Source organism: Pinus tabuliformis, chromosome 4_2, assembly GCF_031772625.1.
Source record: "Pinus tabuliformis cultivar Carrire ecotype Pingquan chromosome 4_2, CPIR1, whole genome shotgun sequence".
NCBI lineage: Eukaryota > Viridiplantae > Streptophyta > Pinopsida > Pinales > Pinaceae > Pinus > Pinus tabuliformis.
Window position 1 is genome coordinate 387,386,548 of NC_142304.1, and position 25,622 is coordinate 387,412,169.

At 38.9% G+C, this 25,622-nt stretch overlaps 1 protein-coding gene across 3 annotated transcripts in view; it reads left to right on the forward strand.

The window, feature by feature from the left end:
* The window catches only part of LOC149169587 (Putative thiol-disulfide oxidoreductase DCC), a 187,771-nt gene extending 162,802 nt beyond the window's left edge, over positions 1 to 24,969 (forward strand). The window contains exon 4 of one of the 3 annotated variants that reach the window (XM_089428735.1): positions 19,578 to 19,710. In XM_089428735.1, the coding sequence (XP_089284861.1) occupies positions 19,578 to 19,657 (80 nt within the window). In that variant the 3' untranslated portion in view covers positions 19,658 to 19,710. Of the gene's footprint in view, positions 1 to 19,577; positions 19,711 to 24,434 lie in introns of those variants that run through there. The other 2 variants (XM_089428736.1, XM_089428734.1) reach the window with 2 other exon arrangements.
* The last annotated feature ends 653 nt before the right edge of the window (positions 24,970 to 25,622 follow it).

Sequence of the window (25,622 nt, forward strand, 5' to 3'; positions counted from 1 at the left end):
TGTATGAAGCCTTATCAAAATCATTCACTATCAAGAACATTGGTCAAGTAGCAAGTCTGAAGAATGAATTAAGAACTACAAAAATGACAAAGGATGACACTGTGGCTTCCTTATTTGTAAGGATATATAGAATTAGAGATGAAATTCAAGCCATACATGAGATTGTGCCAGAGAAAGAGCTAGTAATTATTGCTTTATTGGGACTACCACCTACTTGGAGTTCTTTTGCTTCAGGTCTCAATAGCTGGAAAAGCCAAGAAGAAATGAGAATCTCACTAGTATCCAACGATGAAGAAGAAAATGTTTCAAATGCATACTCCACTTCTCACAAGAAAGGAAACTTCAAGAAGTCAAAAGGGCCAAGAAGGAAGGTCGATATGTCCAAAATAGAATGCTACCAATGTCACAAAATGGGTCACTATAGAAGTTACTGTATTGACAATCCGAAGACCAAGAAAAGAAACAAAGACCAAGCTAATGTTGCTGAAGAAGGATCTCCAAAGAAGAATAAACCTAAAGAACTGAATACTTACACTACTAATTCCTTTGATCTAAGTCTGATGAAGTTTGTAATATGTCTAACTTTAATATACTGATATTTGTGTTATTGGGTTTGACTAACACATGTTATGATATACTTGTGCGTGATGATGGAATTCTAGATTTATGTGTTGACCTAATTGTTGATGGTCATGAGTCTTAGCGTTTGGAACTAAGCCCTGGTCGAACTTTGATTCTCTAGGATTATAGTATTTGTGAATTCTAGAGTTTTGTAACTAAACTTTAGTAGAATTCAATTCTCTAATATGTGATGACAAGTGTGATAATCTGAGATTGATGAAAGATTGTTGAAATCTGAATTTGAGTTGTGATTGGTTTTGATTGTTGGAGCTCATATATGAATCTAGGATCTTGCACTAAATCCTAGTGAAAGTCTAACATATGAGTGCTAAAGTTGTTAAATGCACTTGTTTGAAATGCTTCTAGGGTTTGCAATATATTGTAGCAAGGTATGTCATGCCTCTGGAAGAAATATTGAAGATATAATGAAGGTCGTTATCGTGATTGAAGTACTCAAAATCTTGATGATGAAATCTAGGGTTTATGACAAAACTCTAGCATGTAAATGTATGTGTTTCGTGTTTGTAAACCCAACTAAGTTTAAGTATTTGATGTCTAATGTCGAATGCTTCCATTATTATATGATTCAGATATGGTTAACTTAATGCTTCTATAGATTTGGTTGTACTTGCTATCCAAGTTGTGCAGGTACATAATCTTCAAGATGGTGAAGATGTTCGTAAGTAAAGTTTTATATGATGGCATGATGAAGAAAATTATATGAATAACGATGGTCATAAGAAGGATGTAAGCCATGAAAGATTCTTTGATGTCGTAGAAAAGAAGTTGATTTCCCTAAGTTAAGAGGGAGCTTGGATAAAGAAAGAAGTATATCTCCCAAGTTGAGGAGGGCATACTATAGTTATGATAGATGTCTTGAAGAAGAAATTGGAGAATGCATTTTGAGGGGTTGCTGAGATAAAGAAGGCAGGATCTGTTTACTGTGATAAATTGAGAAGCAACATCAAGTTGTCTGAAAGACTCCGGAGGTTTGTGTTTACTCATGTACATTTGAAAGTTTGTTACTGATTGGGGTTGTGTTTGTACAGGTAAATCTCTCAAGAGGTTCGATAGCATGCTGGTTACACGAGAGAGGTTCGCTACCGATCTATTTGATCAGGAGAATTTGCTACCGATTGGAATAATCGGGAGTGTTAAGGCTTTGTGTGTAAGACACATTGCCTGGGAGGACATCTGGCCGACAATTTGCGTTGAGGTCTAGATCCCAAAGTAGGGAGGGTGGTGTTGGTCATAAATCTCTGACCTCGGATACACACCCAGATCCCTGTTGAAGAATCTAGCGCAAAGCAGTGTTGTGATGATTCTTCGTTACTTGATAGCAATTTGTGGAGTCTTTTTATTTTCTTGTTTAACTTATGCTTCTTCTTCTTCTTATTAGTGCATATGTGTGTCCTTCATCAAACTGCTATCAAAACAAAATAACAAGAACATAAAGTTTGGCTTTCTGCCAGGGACAAAACCTCTCCACTCTTGAGAGGAAAATTCTTTGTAAGTTTTCTCTTATTGAAGATTCTTATTTGAACAATTGCCAAAACCCTAGATCCTTGACTATAGGATCCTCCAAGCATAAGTCAAATCCTTCCTCTTTCTGCACTATCACTTCCAACACATCTTCCGACACTTCTTCTGGCACTTCATCTTCTAGCACTTCGACTTCCAATTAGAGTTATTTTCACTTTAGAATGATGGGTTCCTCCACTAGTCTTGTGAGTCCTCAGAGGTTTGATCTCTCACCCAAACAAAGATCTGTTAGCTGCTGTCATACCCTTACTGCTCCTTGCACATGTGACTATTTCTAGCCCTAGAAACAATCCTCTTCTTCCTCGGCTTTCTCTTTTCTTCCTTTGTTTGTGAGGGTCTCTTCTTCGCTTTAGAGGGAGGCCTTGTAGACATTAAATCCCAACCCAAACAATGTTGATACTTGAACTATTCTTTTCTGCCGCTATGGCTGCAGTGAAACCTTCCTTGACCTCGCACGTGTGACTGATGTTACTTTAGAAATGCCCTTTACTTCGCTGCTCTGTCTTCTTATTACACTGCCCTTGTAGTCCTCTTGTCTTTTATTCGTCCTTTTAGCCTTCTTCTTGCTTGCGGATTTTAGAGAGAGTTGTGTGTAGAATGAGGAGTGGACAACCTCTATAAATAGAGGTTTGCCCCTCCTCTTCAAGCCGACATGGCTGTCCATTAGGCCGACTTAAAGTTTGCACTATAACTCAACTTTTATTCATCTTTTTGCTGCTTGGAGACTTCATTGATGCTAGGAGAGGATTTGACTATGTTTGGAGCTGTTCCCACGACCTTGTATGATGACATAAATGATGTAACATGCCCTCAAAGGGTCTTATCATTATTACATTTTGACTTTGACTCTCTAGAAGCACTTCAAAATGTGCTTGACCTATTTTCAATGAGCAAGAAACTCATTGACAAATAATATCAAAATAATTTCTCTTTTCTTGAATAAGTACAAATATCAAAATTACATTTATGAAGACCGAACCTAGTTACATTTCCTTCAACAATCCCCGTGTTGATGGTTAACAAGTAAGCCTGATTGTACCTGGAGAGGCTGAAAGCTTTAGCCCATCTTCGTCCCACCTGGATAGATTTCCCTGGTCAGGAATCTAGTCCATGGCATTGTGAGTGCCTAAACTGTTGAAGGACCTTGGATAGATTGTCCCGGTCAGGAATCTAGTCCATGACATTGCGCGGTGTCTAAATTCTTCATGGTTCATGTGTTTTGAGATCCTGCTTCTACTTGTACTTATGAATACCTCCCTAGTTAAGAGGGAGTGTTGAAATATGTAGCTAGGTTCGGTCTTCACAAATGTATTTGAGTCACAATGAAATGTATTTATCAAAAGAATGAAGAAAATATTATTATTATTATGACCTATTAAAGCATGGGTTTCATGCTTGGGTCATCATGTTTTAGGTCAAAGTCCCCATTGAGGACTTCTAGGATTTATTCTGAGTCACTAGAGTCATTGTCCATTAAAAGGGACCCTTCTTGGGCTTTTGAATCATGTAAGAATTAATATTGAGTCCAATATGTTATTTGTACCCTCCACACCAAGTCGGCCTCAAGGAGATCAAGTCGGCTTCAAGGACAATTCAACCTCAGTAGAAGGCTATATATACAAGGCAGTTCAAATTCATTTGGAGCAATTCACACTCTCTCTCATATAGTTCGATATCCAAAAGGAACAAGCTAGGAAATGCATAGTTGAAGAAGAGTTGGAAAGGGGTTGAAATAGAGTGCGAAATTTTGGAGGAAGGAAGAAGACATCAAGATCGAAATTTTGGGCCATGTATCTCTCACTCAGGAGGAGTATCTAGGGAGATTGATACTAGTTTGACTATTTTTCTAGCATCGACTTTTGTGTATTTTGGCTAGTTTGACCCGCGTTGACTTGCTCCTATTTGACCAAGTTTGACTGGTATTTGACCTGGATTATTGGCACAAATTTCTAGAAAAATTGCTGATTTGTAAACCTCGCTAAAGAATATTTTCTCCTAAGAAAAGTTGTTGGGTTTTCTCCCAAGATTGGGTTTCCCAGGTTAAAATTATTGTCTCTATTGTGCATGGCTATCTTTATATGATCTTTACTGTTTCTGCTGAATTTACTGTTGAGATTTTCTGAGTATAATTATTCAATTATAGTAATGGCATAAAATAATGTTTGAAAATCATTAGGAAGTAATTATTTGGTAGAAAAATGTATTCTATTGTACTTTTCTTAGAATTTCAACATGATATCAGAGCTTTGTGGAAAGATCAACCATTGAAGTCAGCCTAAGAGACAATATTCAACAACTTGATTAGATTTATTTTCTCTTGTCATATAGGTGCCGAGTCTCAGAGTAGAAGGCAGGTTGTATGGTGCCACCAATTGCAGATCTTGGAAGGCTAGGAGAATCATTGTCTTGGAAGACAATGAGCTTCAGGATCATGTGAAGGAAGTCATTCTAGAGCCAGAAGGAGTTGAGGAGAAAGCCAAGTATAAGAAGAATGAAGCCAAGGCTAAGAGAATCTTGATATATTCCATAAAGGACCACCTGATTCCACATGTTGCTGAGTTGAAGACTACCAAAGAAGTGTATGATGCATTGGTGGGATTGTACGAGAGTAGTAACACCAACAACAAATTAACCTTGAAGCGTCAACTCCGTAGTGTCATGATGACTAGATCTAATTCTATTGTCTCTTACCTCATGAGAGTCTCCTAGTTGAGAGATGAACTTAGAGCCATTGGAGATACCATTGATGATACAGAGCTTGTTACAGTAAATCTCAATGGATTTCCTTCCTTACAGGATGCATTTTTTCAGGGAATTTGTGCATGAGTTAAGCTTCCCAAGTTTGATAAAATATGGATTGGTTGTGTCCAAGAGGAGGCCAGATTGTTGTCCAAGAACAACTTGCAGAGACCTTAGGATGAAGAAACTCAAGGCCTTGCAACTCATGCAAGGAAAGGAAAAAGAAGAAGAATTTTTGGAAGATTTGAAAAGAAAGATACAGGTAGAAGAGCAACTCCAGTTCAAGATAAGAAGGAGGATATGTCAAAGATCATGTGTTTCAATTGTCATAAACTGGTTCACTATGCCTCCCAGTGTTGTGAAATCTAAAGCATCATTAGTTAGGTGATTTCTCTTTGATTAGTGACTGCTTGTGAATGATTTTTACTTCTTTAGATTAGGATCTTCTTCTTCTTAGATTATTAGTGTTCTTCTTCATCAAACAGTAACCAATGCATGAACATGAATAGACAAGAGACACAAAATGTAGGCTATCAGCCAGGGCCAAAACCTCTCACTCTTTTAGAGGAAAATCTGCACAAATTCTTATAGAGATTCCAATTGATAAATACCAAGACCAAGACCCTTGACCTATTAGCCACTCCAAGACCAAGACACTAGTTCTCTTAATTATATTCTCTTCTTCTTGACTCCTCTTCCTCTTTGATCTTCTGAGCATTGAGACATTGACACCACTGAGATCTTATCGAGATCTCTTCTTGTGAGACCTTCTTACTGTCATCATCAACGAACTGTGGTTGTACCGAACTGTTATGTCCTCAAGGTTGTATCTTTGATCCAAGATAGAGAGACCCTTGAGCTTGTCTCTACCATCTTGTATCTTAGACTGAGCTTCTGCACCAAAACAATCTCTGCACTATTCATCCGAAATTCCAGAGTGATTTCCAAACTTCCTTACTGTGATTAGCCCAGAAGATATCCTCGTTGTCCCTCCCTTCTCTATCTGAGTTCCATTCGAACTGTACCTTCTACACTGAACTGTGGCACTAAAACTTCATATGAATCTCAGAAGGTAATCCGAACTTGTCTCCTATTACTGTCACCCGAAAACTCAGAGAGAGATATCTGAACTTCATTCTGTTGCTATCCATCTGAAATGGCATAGAGATATGCGAAATAATGATTGTCCTAATGCAAGGACCCCGCACACCTATTTATAGTTGTTGGTCCATATAAATAAGTCGACATATCATTTTGAATAGGTGTGTCTCCATATAACGTGAGCCGACATGAGATCTTCTTTATGTTTTGAGGCCGACTTCAAGAGGAGGACTAGCGCTTGTCATTGGAGGGCTTCTAGACATTTTCATAGACTCATACACATTTTTTATATCCCCAAGAAGGGTCATACATTACATTGACTCTTTGAATTTAATGACAAATCTTAAAGGTTCTCAATGGGAGCCACTAAAAATAAGATCTCTTGCTCATGAAACCCATGAAGCAAGGCATTACAAAAATAATTTTATTCTCTTCTTTTCATTATTTACAAAGATCATAATTACATGTCATTATGAAGACTGAACCTAGTTACACTTTTCAACACGTAGTGTCCTGAGAAGAAAAGTTAGGAAAAGTAGCATGCACCAGTAGCCGATATTGATGATAAGCATCCACCACATAAGAAGTCGAATTATTTATTTATTTATTTTATTTTATTTTTATTTTTATTTTTATTTTTATTTTTTATTTTTTTTTTTTTTTTATTTTTTATTTTATTTTTATTTTATTTTATTTTTTTTATTTTATTTTTATTTTTTGTTTTCTGCGTCTTCACTCTTTTAGACACTATTACCGATAGTACTAATATTTGGTTGGTGGACAATGGTGCTTCTAGGCACATGACAACTTTTCGAGATTCTCTCATCAATTTGATAGATAGGGATTCAACATTGAAGGTGGAACTTGGAGATAATGACAAGTATGCAGTGAAAGGAGTTGGGACAACATCATTTTAGTTGGAATCTACAGATTATCTACACATGAGAGATGTTTTGTTTGTACTAGGATCGAAGAAGGACTTGCTCTCTCTCTCAGCATTGGAAGGTAGAGGTTATAGAGTTGGATTTGTAGATGGTCAGGTTTTTGTATGGCTTGTTACCCACCATTTTGTGGGTGATATCCCTAGGAGAATTTTTTTTCTCCAAGATGGTCCTTAGCCGACAACCAACAACCCCTTGCAGCCACCAATTAGCTCGTTGTGCCATTTCACTGCAACTTGAGCCAGCCATGTGGTCCCTCACCCATTTGTCATGGTCGTATGTTGGAAGGTGGGCCTATCGCACCTAAAGGTATGCCTTGTCATTTGGTAATTGAGTATTGTAGTTTGCTTATCATGGATACTTCTGGGCATGAATTAATGGGGGGATTCGACGAAAAGAGTGGGCTAGGTATGTTCCCTTGCCCCCTAGGTCTCTTTTGGATGTTAAACTTGGACCCTAGTCCTGTGGGATCTCTTTTACTGACCTTTTGGCTTTAGGGATGGTACTACATGGGAAACCCTGATTTTGGTTGCATGTTCCCACTCCCTCATCCACATATATCACTCCCTTTCCACTCATTGTGACCCCATTCATCATTTCTCCCACCTGTGTCCACGTTCCTCCACTGGGTCCACATAGGGCTAGCCTTCCACCTTCCCTTGCCCACACCTTGGGTTGGGCCTAGAATGATGGCCTGGAGGTTGATGCAACAAAAAAGAAAAGTAAAAGCATAATTGGCCACATTCTATAGGAAAGTGTACCACAAAATGCAAAAGATGGTTGGGACAAACCCATTTAGCACATGGGCAAAAGCCAATTCATGTGCTCTACCCCATTATCATGGCCATCACCCTAGTTCCTATAGGCCCTAGATGAGCCTCCTTTATCATTCAGGAGCCCATGATTGTCCCAACCCTTGGTGGGCAATGAACCACCTTACCTTAAAGGGGATATCCACTGTTATACCTTAGACATCATGCTCTTATCCCTTGAGCCCCAAGCAATTAATCAAAGAAAAAACATAAAAGGCAAAAGGCATATAAAGAAGGGTGGAAAAATCAAGGCCGGGGCACCTCATGCACTACGATTGCTCCCACCTATACATTATATACCCAAGTGTGGGCTTCCTTTTTATTAGCTACCCTTGTACCCTAGCACGTGGCCCAGGGTTGCCCCTTTCATTCCCTACTCCATTCATATCTTTATCACATTCCACCACCCTTTGAAGGATGTATCTTGGGCATACTATCCCCTTTAAAGGTAGAAACCACCTAATAGGATACTTGGGTAACCCCTTTTGGAGCTTGGAGACATTAGCACATGCCAAAGCCCACTATGGAGGGGCATGCCATTATGAAGTGCCCACCTGTTGTCCATGGTTTGTAAGCTCATTAATTCAATTTCCTTTGATGACTTGTTGTACTGGAAGGCTAGGGGACACATTGGATTTTATGTAGGATTGCAGATGGTCTCCATTTTGGGTTTGGTCTCCCTATACGGGGTCCTAACCCTCCAGAGGGCTACATTGGCACATGTAGGATGTGTTTAGAGAGCCATGGGCCTCCAAGACAGTAGACAACACTCGATGGATCCCCATAGATGTTTAGAGATTGCTCGAGATTCACCTATTGGATGAGGAAGATGCACTTAGTTCACCATGCCCAACCGGCCCCACAGTTGTACCATGCACTTGGCAGATGACCCAGGACTTGTATGCTGATGTGGCATCACTTACACCATTATTTGAGCCCTTACATATGGCCTACAGGCATCTTCGATCTACTTGGTGATCCATGAGTTACTTGTGTGCCCTCACACCCATTGGGAGCACCATAGGTTTTTAATTCGAGAACAAGGGGCCAACCCCTTGTCCACTACTTTTGGGAGTCCTATTCATAATTGTGGCATTTATGGACTTCATCAGGCTTCTTAGAAGGCCCAACGACATGTATTATTGATCATTTGACCTCTTGATTGGCTGATTCTTTTGTTTACGAGCTAGTTTGGTGGGTTTGTCACCAAAAGTTAGTTGTTTTGCACATTATTTTACCTTAGGGGCTAATGTAGGCCCAAGTAAACTCATTAGAAGTGGATAAATAGAACTGATGAGGATTCATTTTAGTATCATCACTTGGATTGGACTTGTATCTCTCTTGAGAATTTTGCTATCCTTCTTGGAGGACGAATTTTGGAGCATGGAATGAATTTTGATGTTTGTATTATTTTGTCTTGCCTTGGAGCTTGTTGATTGGAAAATTATTGATTGTTGGATAAACTCTTAATAGATGTAAGTGCAATTTAATGCTATCTTCTTTTCTAATTTTGTCACATACATTGTTGCTAGGATTTCGCTATACTAGGGCTAATTTACTGCATCCATTTATGCGAAGTTGTGGAAATTTGGTTTCTAGATAGTGATGCTTCATGTATGGGCCATGTATTATGAATGAATGTTCCTAGAGATGCTTCTTCATTGAAATTCATCTTGATAAGCCATCAATTTTGCAAAACGAAGTATAAAGTTCTTGAAGCTGCTTTTGCTACTGCCCTAATGCTATGCGAAGTTGTCTTTGAAGCCTCCATGACATAGAAAATTCAATGTCCATAGTCATAGTTACGCTTGAATCCAAATCTCCCCAAAGGATTAGGCACTGGTCCACCATAAGGTGATCACCTTAAAGCTTATTTTATTCCCCCACCTTTTCTTTTCTAGGCCTAGCCCATTTGGTCTTGTAGGGCATCACTTATCTCACAATTTGGCCATCCAAATACTTCAATTTTTGGTCCACAACTGTGTTGGAGTTTTCTCTAGAGGCCCTCCAAATTTCAAGCAAATCTAAAGGTGGGATCTCAAGATATTGCAAGCCCTAGCTTGGGGACCATTCCTTGCCCTAGGTTTCCCTTGGCTAGAAACCTCACTGGGATCATTGCATTACCTTTCATTGAAAATTCCTCCCTTGGTTCCCTTCTCCTTGATTAGGTCAAGCACATCATTGGTTGCTCAACCCCATTCCCTTGACCTAACCTCGGGTCCACTTAGTCCCATGTAGTCCCGCAACTTATTGAAACCAATTTCACAAAGACCACTTGGAAGCCAAGTTTCCGCAAGGATTTTAGGAGCTAAGAATCTTCTTGACAAGTCGTATACTGAAATCCTAGCTTTTAAAATTTCCCTAAGCCCTCCCTAGAGAGCCTTTCATCTTGCTTTCAAAGAAAGCACGCCATATATTTGAGCCTCTCTTGTGAATAGGCTTTTAGGATCACCTCTTACCATATCATTGATCTATTCAATTTCGTGATCCTTCTTATAACGATTCTCCTCCCATCGGTGAAAGTCCATAAAGAGTAGGGAGCCTTAGTCGAGGTGACAGTGGGCTATTGCTCCGTTGTTGCCCTTGTCCTAGCGGTAGCTCTTCAAGGATCTCCTTTTAGGAACCCTGCTAGTTTGAGTGGTAACATGGCTTAAGGGCTCGAGTATAGACTTAGCGGAAGTGATTGGTGTTCGAGAGGGAGGACTATTCAGACTAATAGGATGTCCAACCTTAGGGTTGGTACATGACAATATCAGTTTATGTGTCTCATTTGAAGATTGATAGTGAGGAGTGGGAGGCTCCAAAGGATGTGGTTACATGTCCCTTTATTCCTATTGATCATCCTTCAAACTATCAGGAGTCAGTAGAGCTTGTAGAGCCAATGGATTTACCCAGAGATGTTGTCGTGACTAGGAAGAGGCCAACATGGCTTCGTGACACTTTGCAGGATGTAGAGGGGCATGTAGCTGCCAGAGGTACTTTCAATAAGAACAAATGACCATAGATGTTCTCGAGTTATACATCATTGATTCCAAGCCTTCTAGTTATGAGGAAGTAATAGACCAACACGTTTGGAAGGATGCCATGATGGAGGAGTATCATTCCATCATGAAGAATGATGTGTGGGAGATAGTTTTGAGACCAGAGGGAAAGCTAATAGTGACTTCCAATTGGATCTATAAGATCAAGCATGCAACAAGTGGCAGAGAGAAGTTCAAAGAAAGGTTTGTGGTGAGAGGGTTCTCCTAGAAAGAGGAAGTGGGCTATGATGAGACATTTTCTCCAGTTGCTAGATACACTTCTATTAGGACTATTGTTTCTCTTGCTTTTGTTATGGGTTGGAGATACATCAGATGGATGTAAAGACTATGTTCCTCAATGGTGTGATTAAGGAGGAAGTGTACATAGAACAACCTCAGGGCTTTGAGGTACATCGAAGGGAATCCCATGTCTGCAGATTGAAGAAGGATTTATATGGACTCAAGTAGGCACCCAGGGCTTAGTATTCCAAGATTAATGGATACTTTGATGAGTTTGGGCTTCACCAAGAGTGATGCGGGTCTTGACTTTTACTTCATGGGTGTTGATGGTGATTTTTTGATCTTGGTGTTGTATGTTGATGCTCTGTTCCTTACTGAGGCAGAGAGGCTCATCGTTGGGTGCAAGAGGGAGTTGGCCTTAGAGTGCGAGATGAAGGATCTTGGCTTGATGCATAATTTCTTGGGATTGGAGGTGTGCCTGAGATTAGATGAGATCTTCCTTGGTTAGGGGAAGTACACTGCTCAGATTTTGAGGAGATTTGGCATGATGGACTGCAAGTCCATGGCTATAGCTATGACGATGGATCAGAAGAAGCTGAGTGATTCCGCTTCAGATTCGTATTTAGTGGATCCCACAATGTACAGGCAGTTGATCGAATCCTTGATGTACTTGGTTAACACCAAGCCAAATATTTTCTTTGTAATGAACACCCTGAGCTAGTATATGGTTGAGTCGAGGCAAGTACATTGGGTTGTAGTGAAGCATGTGTTGAGGTACCTGCGTGGTACAACTAGATATGGTTTGAGATATGTCTGAAGTGGTGAAGTGAGGCTACATGGATATACTGATTCAGATTGGGCTAGGAGTGCAAAGGACAAAAAGAGCACCTCGGGGTGCTACTTCAGCTTGGGATCAACTATGATATCCTAGTTTAGTAGAAAGCAGATTTCTATCGCACTTAGTACAATAGAGGCAGAGTATATTGCAGCGAGTGTCGCACGTGAAGAAGTAGTGTGGCTTCGGAAGCTGCTTGCAAGGCTATTTGATCGTGAGTTAGAGATGACCTTGATACATTGTGATAATCAAAGTTGTGTTAAGCTTTCAGAGAATCCAATATTTCATGATAGGTCAAAGCACATTGAGATCAAATATCACTTCATCCGAGACATGGTGCAGAAGGGAGCAGTGAAGCTCTAGTACATATCCACAGACGAGAAGATTGCGGACATTCTCGCCAAACCTCTGCCTAGAGTGAAGTTTGTATACTTAAAAGACAAGCTTGACGTGATGTAGAATGTCTACCTCTCAAAGAGGGAGTGTTGATGTTTGTGTGGGATTGGGCAAAGATTCTCCCACGGGGTCATGTTGATTTGACTAGTGGGGGAATGATACATTCACCCATGGAGCCATGTTGATTTGGCTAGGGGTGAATGGCCCAAGGAAAATGCAACATTGGGCAGACATTCTTCCATTGGAGCCATGTTGATTTGGCATCTGTAGGGTCATGCTTATTGGCTAGGGGTAAATGGCCCAGGATACTCACATTGCCTGCTTCGGGATGGAGTGATCTATATTTGTAGACGTGCATGTGGAGAAACACTACAACATAGCAAGCTCATGAACTTTTCTATTGGAGTAGAAATTTCAGCTAAGGAGAAAACCTCCCTCGCTAAGAGGGAGTGTTGTTTCTTGTGTAGCATCGAGAGGTATTCTTGTATGACTAAGGGTCTTCAAGTCGGCCACAGATGTATTATGTAAATTTTTATATTATTAAATCAAGTCACCGAGAAAGAAGTCAAGTCGACCAGCCAAGTGAACGGATGCGTCCCTTGGGTTGTCACTGTTGAGAAATCAATGCTAGTAGTAATTAGGGTTTGATTCCTTTTCTTTGATAATTACTTGTGAGCTATATTGGCTTCTTTTACTTCTTTATTATATTATGTTTCATCAAGTAATTACCAATATATGAGTATATGAAGATCAAAAGTACAAGAGACACAAGATGTAGGAAAACAACCAGGGGAAAACCCCTGAAAGGGGAAAACCCATTCAAAACTCTTCTTTTAGTAGATTCAAAGACAAGATGAGATAGTACAAGACTCTTTTGACCTAGATACGGACTTCCCCCAATCACCAAGTCAACCCTTCCTTCTTCAAGTGATGTTCTCCCAACAACAACTTCGACCTAGAACTTCAACCTTGCAGCAATGGAATTTTGAACTCCCCAACATTAGAAATTCAATCCCAGCAACAGAACTTTGACCTATAGTAGAATTTAGAACCCCAACAATAGCCTAACTGTTTATTTGGGGTGGCATCGGATGTGCTCTAGGCCTCAAATTTTGCAAGGGAGGTTTGGGCACATGTATTCCAAAGAACCCAGAAAGCGTTTTGGGAAATTCCACTCAAAAATGATTTTATTAAAATAATTAATATTTTTAATGGGGTTCCTAAGTCTAAACTTAGGAAAATTAAAATATTAATGGGTATTAATCTAATCAGGGCTGAAACTTCTAGAAAAAGCCACAGATCAAGCCAAAACGATCTGAGCCTTTGGTTATGATTTAATCTAGGCCATTGGTTGGCTATCAGGAAGATATAAGAAGGGGCTTGAGGGTCATTTGGAAAATACACTGAGAGATCAAGGAAATCAATTTTTCTGAAGTGAGAAGTTCTCAGGAAGAAAATCGATTGAGGATATTTCTTGCAGCAGAAGGGCAGGGATAGCTTCTGGAGAGAAAGTGAGATTCTCAGCTAGAGAATCATCAACAGAGAGAGGTAGAGAGTGATCTAGTAGCCTTGATGCAGAGGCTAACGTAGGGCCAGAAGGGCCACGCAGAAGCAGCGTAGAGGGAGAGAGAGAAAGTCGAAAATCAGAGCTATCAGTCAGTTTCAGCAGCCGGAAGCCGGGGTGTGAGACTGGGAGGCTGAGAGCAGTGACTCTGGGCTACTGATCGATTCCCCAGTTGGGTGATGCAGTGCTTGAAAGGGTTGATGCTGGGACAACATAGAGGCAATGCAGAGCTTGCCAGGGGTACCTCATCCAGCAGCTAGAACAACTAGGATTTTTTCTCAGTGATTGTGTGAGGTAAACTCACAAAGCTTCTGCTAGTATTTCTCTCTGTAACTGAAAAAACCTATGAGGTATTCAGTGATGTATTCAGAATTTGTTACTGCTTAATAATAATAAACCCTCAGAGCTGCTGCACCGGTTTTCCCGCATTGGGTTTTTCTGGGGACATTTGTCCAAAAATAACAGTGTCCTATGTGTTTCTATTTTCCTTGCTCAGTTTCTATGTTTCAGAATCATATTTAATTTGGTGTAGGCTGCTTCTGTAATTTACTTTAATGTTTCAAGAAGAAATCTGAAATAAGCTTGTAATGTATTTTACAATCTAGGTGAAGTAGATTCAGTTGGTTGCAGTAGGATTCCCGAGATTGATAGATCTAGGAATTTTCACACCAACTTCGCACGTGTGAGAGAAAGATGGCCCAAAACTTAGACTTTGTCTTCTCCTTCAATCTTCTTCCTTCTCTTGGAATTTCACACCTTTTTCTGTCTCTCTTTCTTGTGTATCGAACTTGTTGAGTGAGTGAGAAAATGGATCGAGCTTCTTGTCTATATATACCCTCTTTTGGAGGTTGAATAACCTTAATGTAGGTTGACTTTATCATCATAGGGCCGATTTGGTGTGGAGGAGTCAAGTGACATATTTGACTCAAAAATAATTCTTTTTACATGATACAAAAGCCCAAGAAGGGTCCAATAAAATTTACAATGACTCTATTGACTTAGTATAAAACCTAGAAGCCTACAATGGAGGCTTTGACCTATAAACATGATGACCCAAGCATGAAACCCATGCTTTAATAAGTCATTATAAAATTTCTTTTGACAAATAAATTACATTATACAAATATGAAGACTGAACCTAGTTACATTCTTCAACACTCCCTCTTAACTAGGGAGGTATTCATATATACATATATAAGTACATGGAAGATCTCAAAAACACATGAACTACAAAGAGTTCAGGCACACTCAGTGCCACGGACTAGATACCTGACCAGGGTTATCTATCGCGTGGGACTAACATGGACTAAAGTTTTCAACCACTCTAGGTACCATTAGGCTTACTAACTAACTATCAACCCAGGGATCTAGGTGTATATCCAAGGTCAGAGCTCCAAGACCAACGCCACCCTCCCTCTTCGGGATCAGGACATCAAACACACATAGACCGACCAGATGTCCTCCCAAGCATCCCCCATTAGATGCCTCTCGACCAAGCCAACAATGTTAACCAAACCAAGCAGGCTTCTAAAATACTCAAACTTTTGATTCGGAAGAGACTTTGTCAGCACATCAACTACCTGTTCATTTGTTGGAATATATTGTAGCTTTACGACCCCATCTTGTACCAAACTTCTAATATAGTGGTACTTGTTGTTGATATGCTTCGTCCTTGCATGGAATATAGGGTCTTCAGACATCTTGATGCTGCTTTGATTATCACAATTTATTATAGTAGGATCCAAAGGCTTTCCAAAGAAATCTGACAAGAGTTTTCTTAACCAAACAACTTCTTTTCCTACTTCACATGCAACAACATATTCAATTTCGGCACTACTTAATGCAACATGATCTTGTTTTCTACTCATCCATGAGATCATTGTAGCTCCCAAACTAAAACATCCACCGATAGTGCTTCTGCCATTAGTCTCACTGCCACCCCAATCTAAATCTGTGAAACCTGTCAACTTAACTCCCTTTCTACCATATTTTAGGTAGTGATGTATAGTTCCACAGAGATATCTAAGAATATGCTTAACAACTATCCAATGGTCATGACGAGGCTCTAACAGAAATTGACTAAGAATATTTACAACGAAACAAATATCAAGTCTTGTATTTACATTAGAGAGCCCACCAACTTACGATAACTAGTAGGATCGATAAGACTAGAGTCAGAGGTTCTCAACCTCTTCATATTTGTGATCATGGGAGTAGTCATAGGCTTGGAATCCATCATATCGAATTTCTGTAAAATCTTGATTATGTTACCTTGACCCAGATATATTTCTGTATGTTTCTGCCAAACTTCCAAACCCAAGTAATAGTGCATAAGTCCTAGATCTTTCATTTCGAATTCAGCTGCTAGCATCTTCTTGCATTCTTGTATTCTATGCTCCACACCTGTAATAAGCAAATCATCTACATAAAGTAGTATAGTGTCTGGTTCATTGTTTACTACCTTAATGTAGAGATTTGGATTTGCAGAACTTTTGAAAAACCCAATTCTTAAGAGATATGCATCCATCCTTGCATACCATGCCCTAGGAGCTTGCTTTAGACCATATAGGGCTTTCTTGAGTCTAAAAACATGTGTGTCCTTGCTGTTTATTTCAAAGCCTTCCGGTTGTTCAATGTATACTTCTTCATCAATGGTCCCATTCTGAAAAGTTGTTTTTACCTTCATTTGATGAATATTCCATCCTTTGTAGTAGCTAGTGAAAGCAAAGATCTTATAGTAGTATACCTAGCAGTAGGTGCAAAGGTTTCTTCATAGTCTATACCTTCCTTTTGAGAGAAACCCCTTGCAACAAATCTAGCTTTATATTTATCTATACTTCCATCAATCACATGTTTGATTTTGTAAATCCATTTTCAAGTGACCACTGGTTCGTCCTTTGGCCTAGGAATGATTTCCTGGACTCCATTCTTCATGATGGATCAATATTCTTCTTGAATTTCCTTCTTCCATTCTTCTTGATGAGCAACTTCTTCAAAAGTAGTTGGTTCAACTTCTATCAATTTTGTTATGTATGCTGCATATCTTGAATATCTTTTTAGTCTTTTGGTTTCTCTAAAAGTTCCTTTAGCAGCTCCATGTCCTTCAACATCTTCAAGAGTAGCTTTCAACCAATTTGGCCTCTTCCTTGTTTCGGGTATGATCATAGGTTGAATCGGTTCACTTGGTCCTTCATCTTCTTCTTCTTGGTTAGGATTTGTCTCATCATGATGTTTTTCTTCTTCAAATAGTGGTGTATCTTCGTCATTGGAATCAACTGGAATATCCTTGGATCTCTTGTAAGCATGATTCTCATCGAATATAATATCCCTGCTGACTTCAATTTGTCTTCCTTCCTTTATGTAGATTCTATATGTCTTTGAAGAAAGACTATAGCCAACGAAGATCCCTTTGATGCTTGTAGAATCTAGTTTCTTTCGCTTGTCCTTTGGAACATGGATGTATGTGGGACACCCAAAGATTCGAAGATGGTCCACACATGGCTTCTTCCCTGTAAATGCTTCTTCAGGTGTCATAGTCTCAAGAATTCTATGAGGACTTCTATTTTGTATATATATACTACTGTCATAGCTGCTTCACCCATAGAAACTTTGGAAGATCTTGATCAAATATCATAGTTCGTATGCAATCTTCAATTGTTCTATTTTTCTTTTTTCAATTCCATTTTGTTCGGGATTGTAGGGAACAATGAGCTCCCTCTTAATCCTTGCTTCTTTACAATATGCAACCAATTCTTTTGAAGTGTATTCCCCACCATTTTCGGATCTCAAGGTTTTTATCTTTCTTTCGGTTAAGGTCTCTACTTCAGATCTAAACTCCTTGAATTTTTCAAATACTTCATCCTTTGTCTTGAGAAGGTAGAGCCATGTCTTTCTAGAGTGATCATCAATGAAGGTCACATAATAAAGATGGCCTCCAAGTGATTTGTTAGACATAGGCCCACATACATCGAAATGGATGAGGTATAATATTTCTTTAGACCTTTTATCATTGCTTGTGAAAGGCTTCCTTGTAATCTTTCCCAAAGCACATCCCTTACATACTCCACAATTTTCTTTGATGTTAGGGATGCCATTTACCATTTGATTGAGAGAGGGAATGATCTTGTAGTGTATATGCCCATATCTTCTATGCCATAGTTCGATGGGATTGATTTCCATGTGAACTAGAGCTTGAGGAGATGGTGTTATAACTCTATATAGTCTTCCTTCATGAACTCCAATAACTTTTGCCTTTTCAATGCTTGAATCCTTTCCCCAAACCAAGACTTTACCATCTACAAAAGCAACCCTATCTCCTTTATCTTCTAAATAAGAAATTGAAAATAAATTCTTTTTCAAACCTAGAACATAGAGTATATTGTTGAGGTGTAGCTTTGCTCCATTCTCCAGCTTCAAAGATGTAGATCCAAGGCCCTTGACTGCATAATTGTTATTGTCTCCTAGATCCACTGCATGAGATGATTGTTCCTTTGATAGAGTATGAAGTTGTTCGCTTTCTCTTGTCATGTCTTGATACTTCACTATCAATGATCCGTGCATTGTCATCATCAAGAGTAGCTGTAAGTGCAACCAAGAGTCCTTCACTTTTGACCTTCTTAGATAGGTTGTAGAAGATCCTTCTGATCCAGCTTCCTACAATTCTTATGATATTGAATCCCATCTTCAAGTAACTTACCATAGAGGGAGTATCCTTTCTTCTTAAGCCAACAAAGTGAGCTCCAACCTTCTTTTACCTTAGCTTTGATACCATGTTGAGAAATCAATGCTAGTAGTAATTAGGGTTTGATTCTTCTTCTTTGATAATTACTTGTGAATTATGTTGGCTTCTTTTACTTCTTTATTATATTATGTTTCATCAAGCAATTACCAATATATGAGTATATGAAGATCACAAGAACAAGAGACACAAGATGTAGGCGGACAACCAAGGCTAAACCCCTAAATGGGGAAAACCCAGTCAAAACTCTTCCTTTAGTAGATTCAAAGACAATACGAGATAGTCCAAGACTCTTTTGACCTAGATACAAAGTTCCCCCAATCACCAAGTCAGCCCTTCCTTCTTCTTCAAGTGATGTTCTCCCAGCAGCAACTTCGACCTAGCAGCAGCAAAATTTCGACCTCCCCAGCAGCAGAACTTCGACCCCAACAACAGAACTTTTACCTGCAGTAGAATTCAGAATTTTGGCCCCAGCAATAGCCCAAATTTCACACCTTTTTCTGTCTCTCTTTCTTGTGTATCAAACTTGTTGAGTGAGTGAGCAAATGGATCAAACTGCTTGTCTATATATAGCCTCTTCTGGGGGTCGAATATCCTTAATGTAGGCTGACTTCATCATCATAGGGCTGACTTGGTGTGGAGGAGTCAAATGACCTATTTGACTCAAAAATAATTCTTTTTACATGATACAAAAGCCCAAGAAGGGTCCAATAAAATTTACAATGACTCTATTGACTTAGTATAAATCCTAGAAGCCTAAGCATGAAACCCATGCTTTAATAAGTCATTGTAAAATTTCTTTTGAAAAATAAATTACATTATACAAATATGAAGACCGAACCTAGTTACATTCTTCAACAGTCACACCCGTTTGACATGTATAAATAAGATGATGTGACATCTCATTTGATCACCATATCAGAGCAAGTCTTTATTTCTCTTTCTATCTCTCTTAGGCTGCACGTGTGAGAAAAGGACGAGTTGACCAGACCTTTGACCAAGCTGATTTAACTGAGAGTTGACTGCAGGAAGGCTGCATGTGCGAGGGTTTGACCAGCTGCAGTTTGACTGCAGATTGCTGATTGCAGGGCCGCATGTGCAGACCTGAAGTTTGACCAGAATTGACTTCTGTGTATTTTGGTTAGTTTGACCAGCATTGACTTGCTGCTGTTTGACCAGGTTTGATTGGTATTTTGACCTGAATTATTGGCACAAATTTCTAGACATTTCTGATTTGTAAACCTTGTTGAAGAATATTTTCTCCTAAGAAAAGCTGCTGGGTTTTATCCCAAGGTTGGGTTTCCCAGGGTAAAATTATTGTATCTATTGTGCATGGCTGTCTTTCTATCATCTTCATTGTGTCTGCTGCATTTACTGTTGAGATTTTTTGAGGATAATTATTCAGTGATAGCAGTGGCATAAAACACTGTTTGAAAATCATTAGAAAGTAATTATCTGGAAGAAAATTGTATTCTACTGTACTTGTCTTACAATTTCAACATAGGGAACCCCTGTTGAATCTTAGATCCCTTTTGCTTGGCCTAGATAGTCTCAATGGAGTGAGGGTAGGCCAAGGCACTGTGCTCTGAGAGAGAAGAGAGAATGCTGCCACAATAGATCATGTAGCCCATCTACACGACGATTAAATGATAAATTTCCAATTACTGCATTGTTGATTTTAGAGAATGGGAAACAACCTGAAAATGCTGGTTGTGATGCCATACCTGACATAGAGCTGATGAATGGTGGGTGGTGGCCTGCTAAGAATGGTAAGGATGATCTTCCTCATGATGCAGGTCTGATGCGATGATTACTTGAACGAATTTTCTGGATGCGTGTTGTCAATTCTTTTGCGTCTTATTGATGATGTTTTTATGGACCTCCCATTTTCTTTTTGGTAGGGCCAAGTGGTTTTGTGGGGACATTCATTGTAAATGTTGTATGGCCAAGTGACTTTTGTTTGGACAGATGATCTAGGATGATTTTGGCAGCTTTAATGTCTTTTAATGCTTGTTTTCTAGCTTGTGGTGGCTGCCCACATGTTTCACCCTTTTTCATGTAAAAATGCCCAATATGTACATATCTTCAAACTATGAATAGTTTTTTGTAAAAATTCTCAATATGTACATATCTGGAAAGTTAGAAACTATGAATAGTTCTGTAAAAATGCCCAGTATGTGTATATCTTGAAACTATGATTAAGCCCTCGGTTTGAAAACACTCTAATACAAGGTGAGTTGCTAAATGCTTTTCAGATACTTTTCAAGTTTTATTAAAACATTTCCTGTTCTTTTAAAGTTGGCAGTGAGAGCTAAAATTTAAGTTAGTTTTTTTTATTTTATATGAACCGGCTTTTTCTTGTCATGATATGGTTAGTGCATCTTATCCCAAAGTGCAACTAGTGCTGTTCATTTTGGAATCCTTTGGCAAGTAGGTTGTGAGTGGGGGACATTTATTCCGCCAAGGATCCCCAGGACTTGCACCTGGCCCCAACCAATGTTGCACGAAGCGGGAGCGAAGCGGAAGCGGAAGCGGGAGCGCGGAAGTGTCATTTTCCAAAAATCTAGGAAGCGAAGCGTCCGCGGAAGCATCTGCTATATATATATATATATTTATATTTTTTTGCATTTATACTCAAAACAAACATCCCAAATACCAAATTAATTGTAGAAGACATGAAAACATGCATATTTTTGCATAAATCAAGATAGATATGGCATCCATGATTCCATTGTAGTTACTAGTATGTACAACAATCATCTATATTCTAGCTATTACAAACATACATCAAATTTTTAAGCATATTATAAAACATAAAACATTTAAGCATATTATAAAACATAAAACATAGAGCATATTATGATTTATCTAGCAAGTGAGCAACTGTCAACAGTTGTCATGTCCAAAATTCAAATAATAATGTTTACAAAATATGTCACTTGGTCACCGCCAAGCCAAAAAGGTTCAAAATTCAAATTCACAAGTCTACAAGTCTAATGAGTAATCTATGACAAAAAGTAGTAGATTGTGAATATATCTACTAATCTCTCCTCCTTCCACCACGAATAGAACGTGGTGGCGGGCCTCCACGTGGTGGCAATGAAGAAGATGGTGCCTGTGGAAGTCGTGGCACTGAAACTGATGAAGAAGAACCCCCTGCTGTTGGTGTTGAACCATGGAACCTAGGAACCAAGGGACCAGATGGGGGTGGTGGCATATCAACACGGGCATCATCATCCTAGAATCGCTCAAAAAATTCATGCAAAAAAAAGAGTGGAATGATACATAGAAGCCAAAAGAACACCATCTTGGAATATGGATATAGGTGGTGGACAACGGCAACCTGTAAATAAAGGAGCAAGTAGAAACAATGGGAAAGAGTAGGAGAGGGAGGAGAAAAATACAAATTTTTTTTCAAAAAAACAAGGGAGTTTGGGGTTTGAACTTACCTCTTTAGCTCTTGTAGATGAAGTCCTCCAAGCTCTTGCTCCAAGCTCCTCCTTCTTCACTCCTCCAAGCTCTCCTCTCTTCTCCTCTCCTTTCCTCTCTTCTCTTCTCCTCTCCTCTCTTCTCTTCTCCAACTCTCATAAACTCAAAGTGAGAAAATGAGGAATGAATGGGGGCTTTATTCTTTTCATTCCTCACCTTAAACTCACCCTAACCTCACCCTAACCCACTCCCTTAAGCTTTAGTTAACTTAACTTTAAAAAAAAATTAAAAAAAAAATTTGTTTTTCTCTTGGGCGCGCCCCTTTCCGCCGAAGCGTACGGAAGCGTGCGTGAAGCGCACGCTTCCTGCTCCGAAGCGTGGCGCTTCGGCGGCCCGAAGCGCCGTACGAAGCGCGCTTCGGAAAAACCAGGAAGCGCAATTTTTTTTAGGAATCGCGCTTCCTAATTTCCGAAGCGCGCTTCGGAAGGCGCTTCGTACGGCGCTTCCGTACGGGGCACGCTTCCGAGCTTCGGAGCGGGGGGGGGGGGGCGCTTCCTGCAACACTGGCCCCAACCACTGTTGTGTGCACTGGTGCATCCTTGAGAACAAGCACATACACAAGCTTGTCACTGGTGAAACTTGAACCCTGGTGGGGGTCATATCAGTGCTCTACTATCACAGTTCACCCACCTGGCAAGCAGTCATTGACTCAAATGTTTTGAAATATGAAGATGCCTCATTTGCTTCTTAATGGTGTTCTTTTGCATAAAGTTCAGTACGTGCCTCCATATAGAAAAATTGCCTCCAGAAGGAGTACTTTTGGGAACTGGCAGAATTTCAAAGGCCAAATTTTTAACAAGGAAATGTTAACCTTGATGAACTACCCATGTGTTCTGTCAGGCAATTTAATAAAAGTTTAAATTTTTTGGGAGTTTAATGTACCTAGTGATGGGGACTTGATCGCTTGATTGGGTTCTTTCTGATTAGAATCTTAGGCAAATCTGGAGAATACTAATCTCCTCTTTAAGCTCCCATATGAGTTTATTGCCTAGCCTTGAAAGGACTTTCATTCCTAAGGCTCCAATAACATAGGTCCTAAGGACCTTAGTTATTGATACCACCTTCAGAGGGAATCCATGCATAGGTGGTTAGTGGCTAAGTGGTTTTATGCAATTTATGTTTCTATTGAAAGATATATCATATTTTATAGAATGTTGTACATAATATTTAAACTGTGGTGAGTTTGTGAGAGATGCTTGTCTATATGTTTTGATATTGCTCCCATTCTTCTCTCAAGTCTCTGTACTTTGATTCTGATATTTTCAAATAGAGACTTTGAAAAGACCTTTCGTACCATTGAATGAAACCTGTCACCTGTAGTGAGGAGATGTATGGATTTTGAAAATGGTGCCAGTAATGGAAATGGGAGTTCCAAACTTTCGGGATTTGGGGAAAAATCATCTCTCTTTATAGATCTATAACTCAAGTACGGAGGATTATACAGACACAAACAAATGATGTACAATTAGATGTACCGGAATGAACCTTCAAAGTTTTGTTTCTAAAATTGTTTTTCTTTATCATTTTATTAATTTTTTGAATGTTTCTGAGTACTGGTGCCTCCTTTTCCTAATGTAAGAAAAAAATGCCTTCACAGTCCAAAATGGCCTCTCCATGTTTGACAACATTTCCTAGACGTTTCCATAGAGGAAATTTCTTGGAAAGGATTCCCAGATGATTCCCATGCTGTCTCGATACCAGAAATGTTTCCTATACCAGAATGTATCCTGTACAGAAACAAGCCCAGGTAAGAGGTTCTATTTACATAGTATAAGATGGTTAGCTTCCCAAAAGGATGGGTGAGAATGGAACGTCAGATCTGTGGCTGGTCATTTGAATTTTGGAATTAGGATGCCAAATAGTTGTGTTGTCAATTTGTGATTGGTAAAAGATGCTATCATTATAAGCTTGAGCAGGGATGAAATTATTTAGGTGAAAATTCATCTCCCTAGGCAGCGCTTGTTTGATATGTTTAAAACTTTATTGATTCATTTGCCTTACAAATTCGAAATGTTCATGTTTTTTTCTTTTGATAAAGGAATGAAAAGTTTATAATGAAACTAATAGACAAACACCTTTTGATCTGTAATGAAACTTTGGATGTGAATCGTTTGCTGGTAAACATCTATAAATTAATTTTACTATTATAAAAATTGTTCAGTGTATTGTTTCAACTATCACTCGGAGGTTTGCCAGAAAGTCTGGAAGAACTTGTGGTTCAACTTCAATTTTTATTTTTGTACTAAATTGTTTTGAATTAAGTGCAATTAATTAGATATTTTGAAGGGATGTTGCTGTTTTATGATTTTTGCATCTAAAGGGAGAAGAATACACGGAATTCTTGGTTAAATTTTTATTTTCCTGTCAATTGGATAGCACTAACTTTAATTTTGTAGTATTTTCACAGCGGCATTGAAAGTTTTGTCATATTTGCCACTACCCTATTCAATTCTCAGCAGTTTCCAACTTATTCCAACTCCACTAAGGGATGCCGTTTATGACTATGTTGCCAATCACCGTTATGATTGGTTTGGAAAATCTACAGAGTGCATTATACCAGATAATGAGGTGCTGGACCGATTCATAGATAGAGATGAAATGTTAGAGAGGCAAAGAACCAAGTTGTAAGACAGTTTAAGGAACAAGGACTACAATATGGAAAGACACAACTAATCAATATGAGCCAAAGCTATCATGAGTTCCGTTAAGGCTTTTGATTTTGGATTTGTATTTTGCAACCATAATTGACGTTTCTCTTCTTTTGTAAATTTAGCTTCTATGTTTCTTTTCTCTTAGAAATGTAGCTTTTTGGTTTCTCTTTTTGCAACTAAACATTACAACATAAATAAACATTGAAGTCATTTAAGACTTCTATGCGGAGACTTACTGAACAAAATTTTCAGGTATGGTTTGTTTGAGTTTTTCTTGAAATTAGAGTCAGACCAGTTAGGATCACTATTATTGGCATCAAACAGAAATTAGTTTCTTAGCTTTCATTTATAACTTTTACGTCTTTCCCAAAGGCATCTGCATTGTATTGCTCAATGCTTGGGTTGGTTCCACGTTAGTGCAAGAAAATGTGCACGTTAACTACATTTATGTTGCCGATGCAAGTATGTCTTATGAACCTTTAAAGTGGGTCAATATTTTGCTTGCTTTTAACATAATTTTTTTGTATAAATTTCTTATGAGGAGAACAGATTGAGAGCCTCTTTATAAATATTTCAGATCTCCCACTTTTCAATTTGTTTTCATATATATCCTCGTTTTGAATTTTCCATTAAATTTGTATGTTCTGGGATTCTTCTTTATTTTTGTGACTCAGTAATAATTTTGAGTCACACTAGTGGTCCCTTGGTTATCAGAAGTCATGGCAACATGAGTATTTACACAATACAAATGCTTTTGGACTGGGTTGTAGCTGGAACCATTTTTAACATCTTAGTTTTGTTAGAAAGTTAGTTGGTCACCTTTTCAGTCTTGAGTCAAGCTGCTTGAATCAAGTTGACTGCATATTTGGGTCTCTTTAAAAAATTACATGTGAAGGTGGCGAGAATTTATATTATCCTACTTAATTTGTAGGC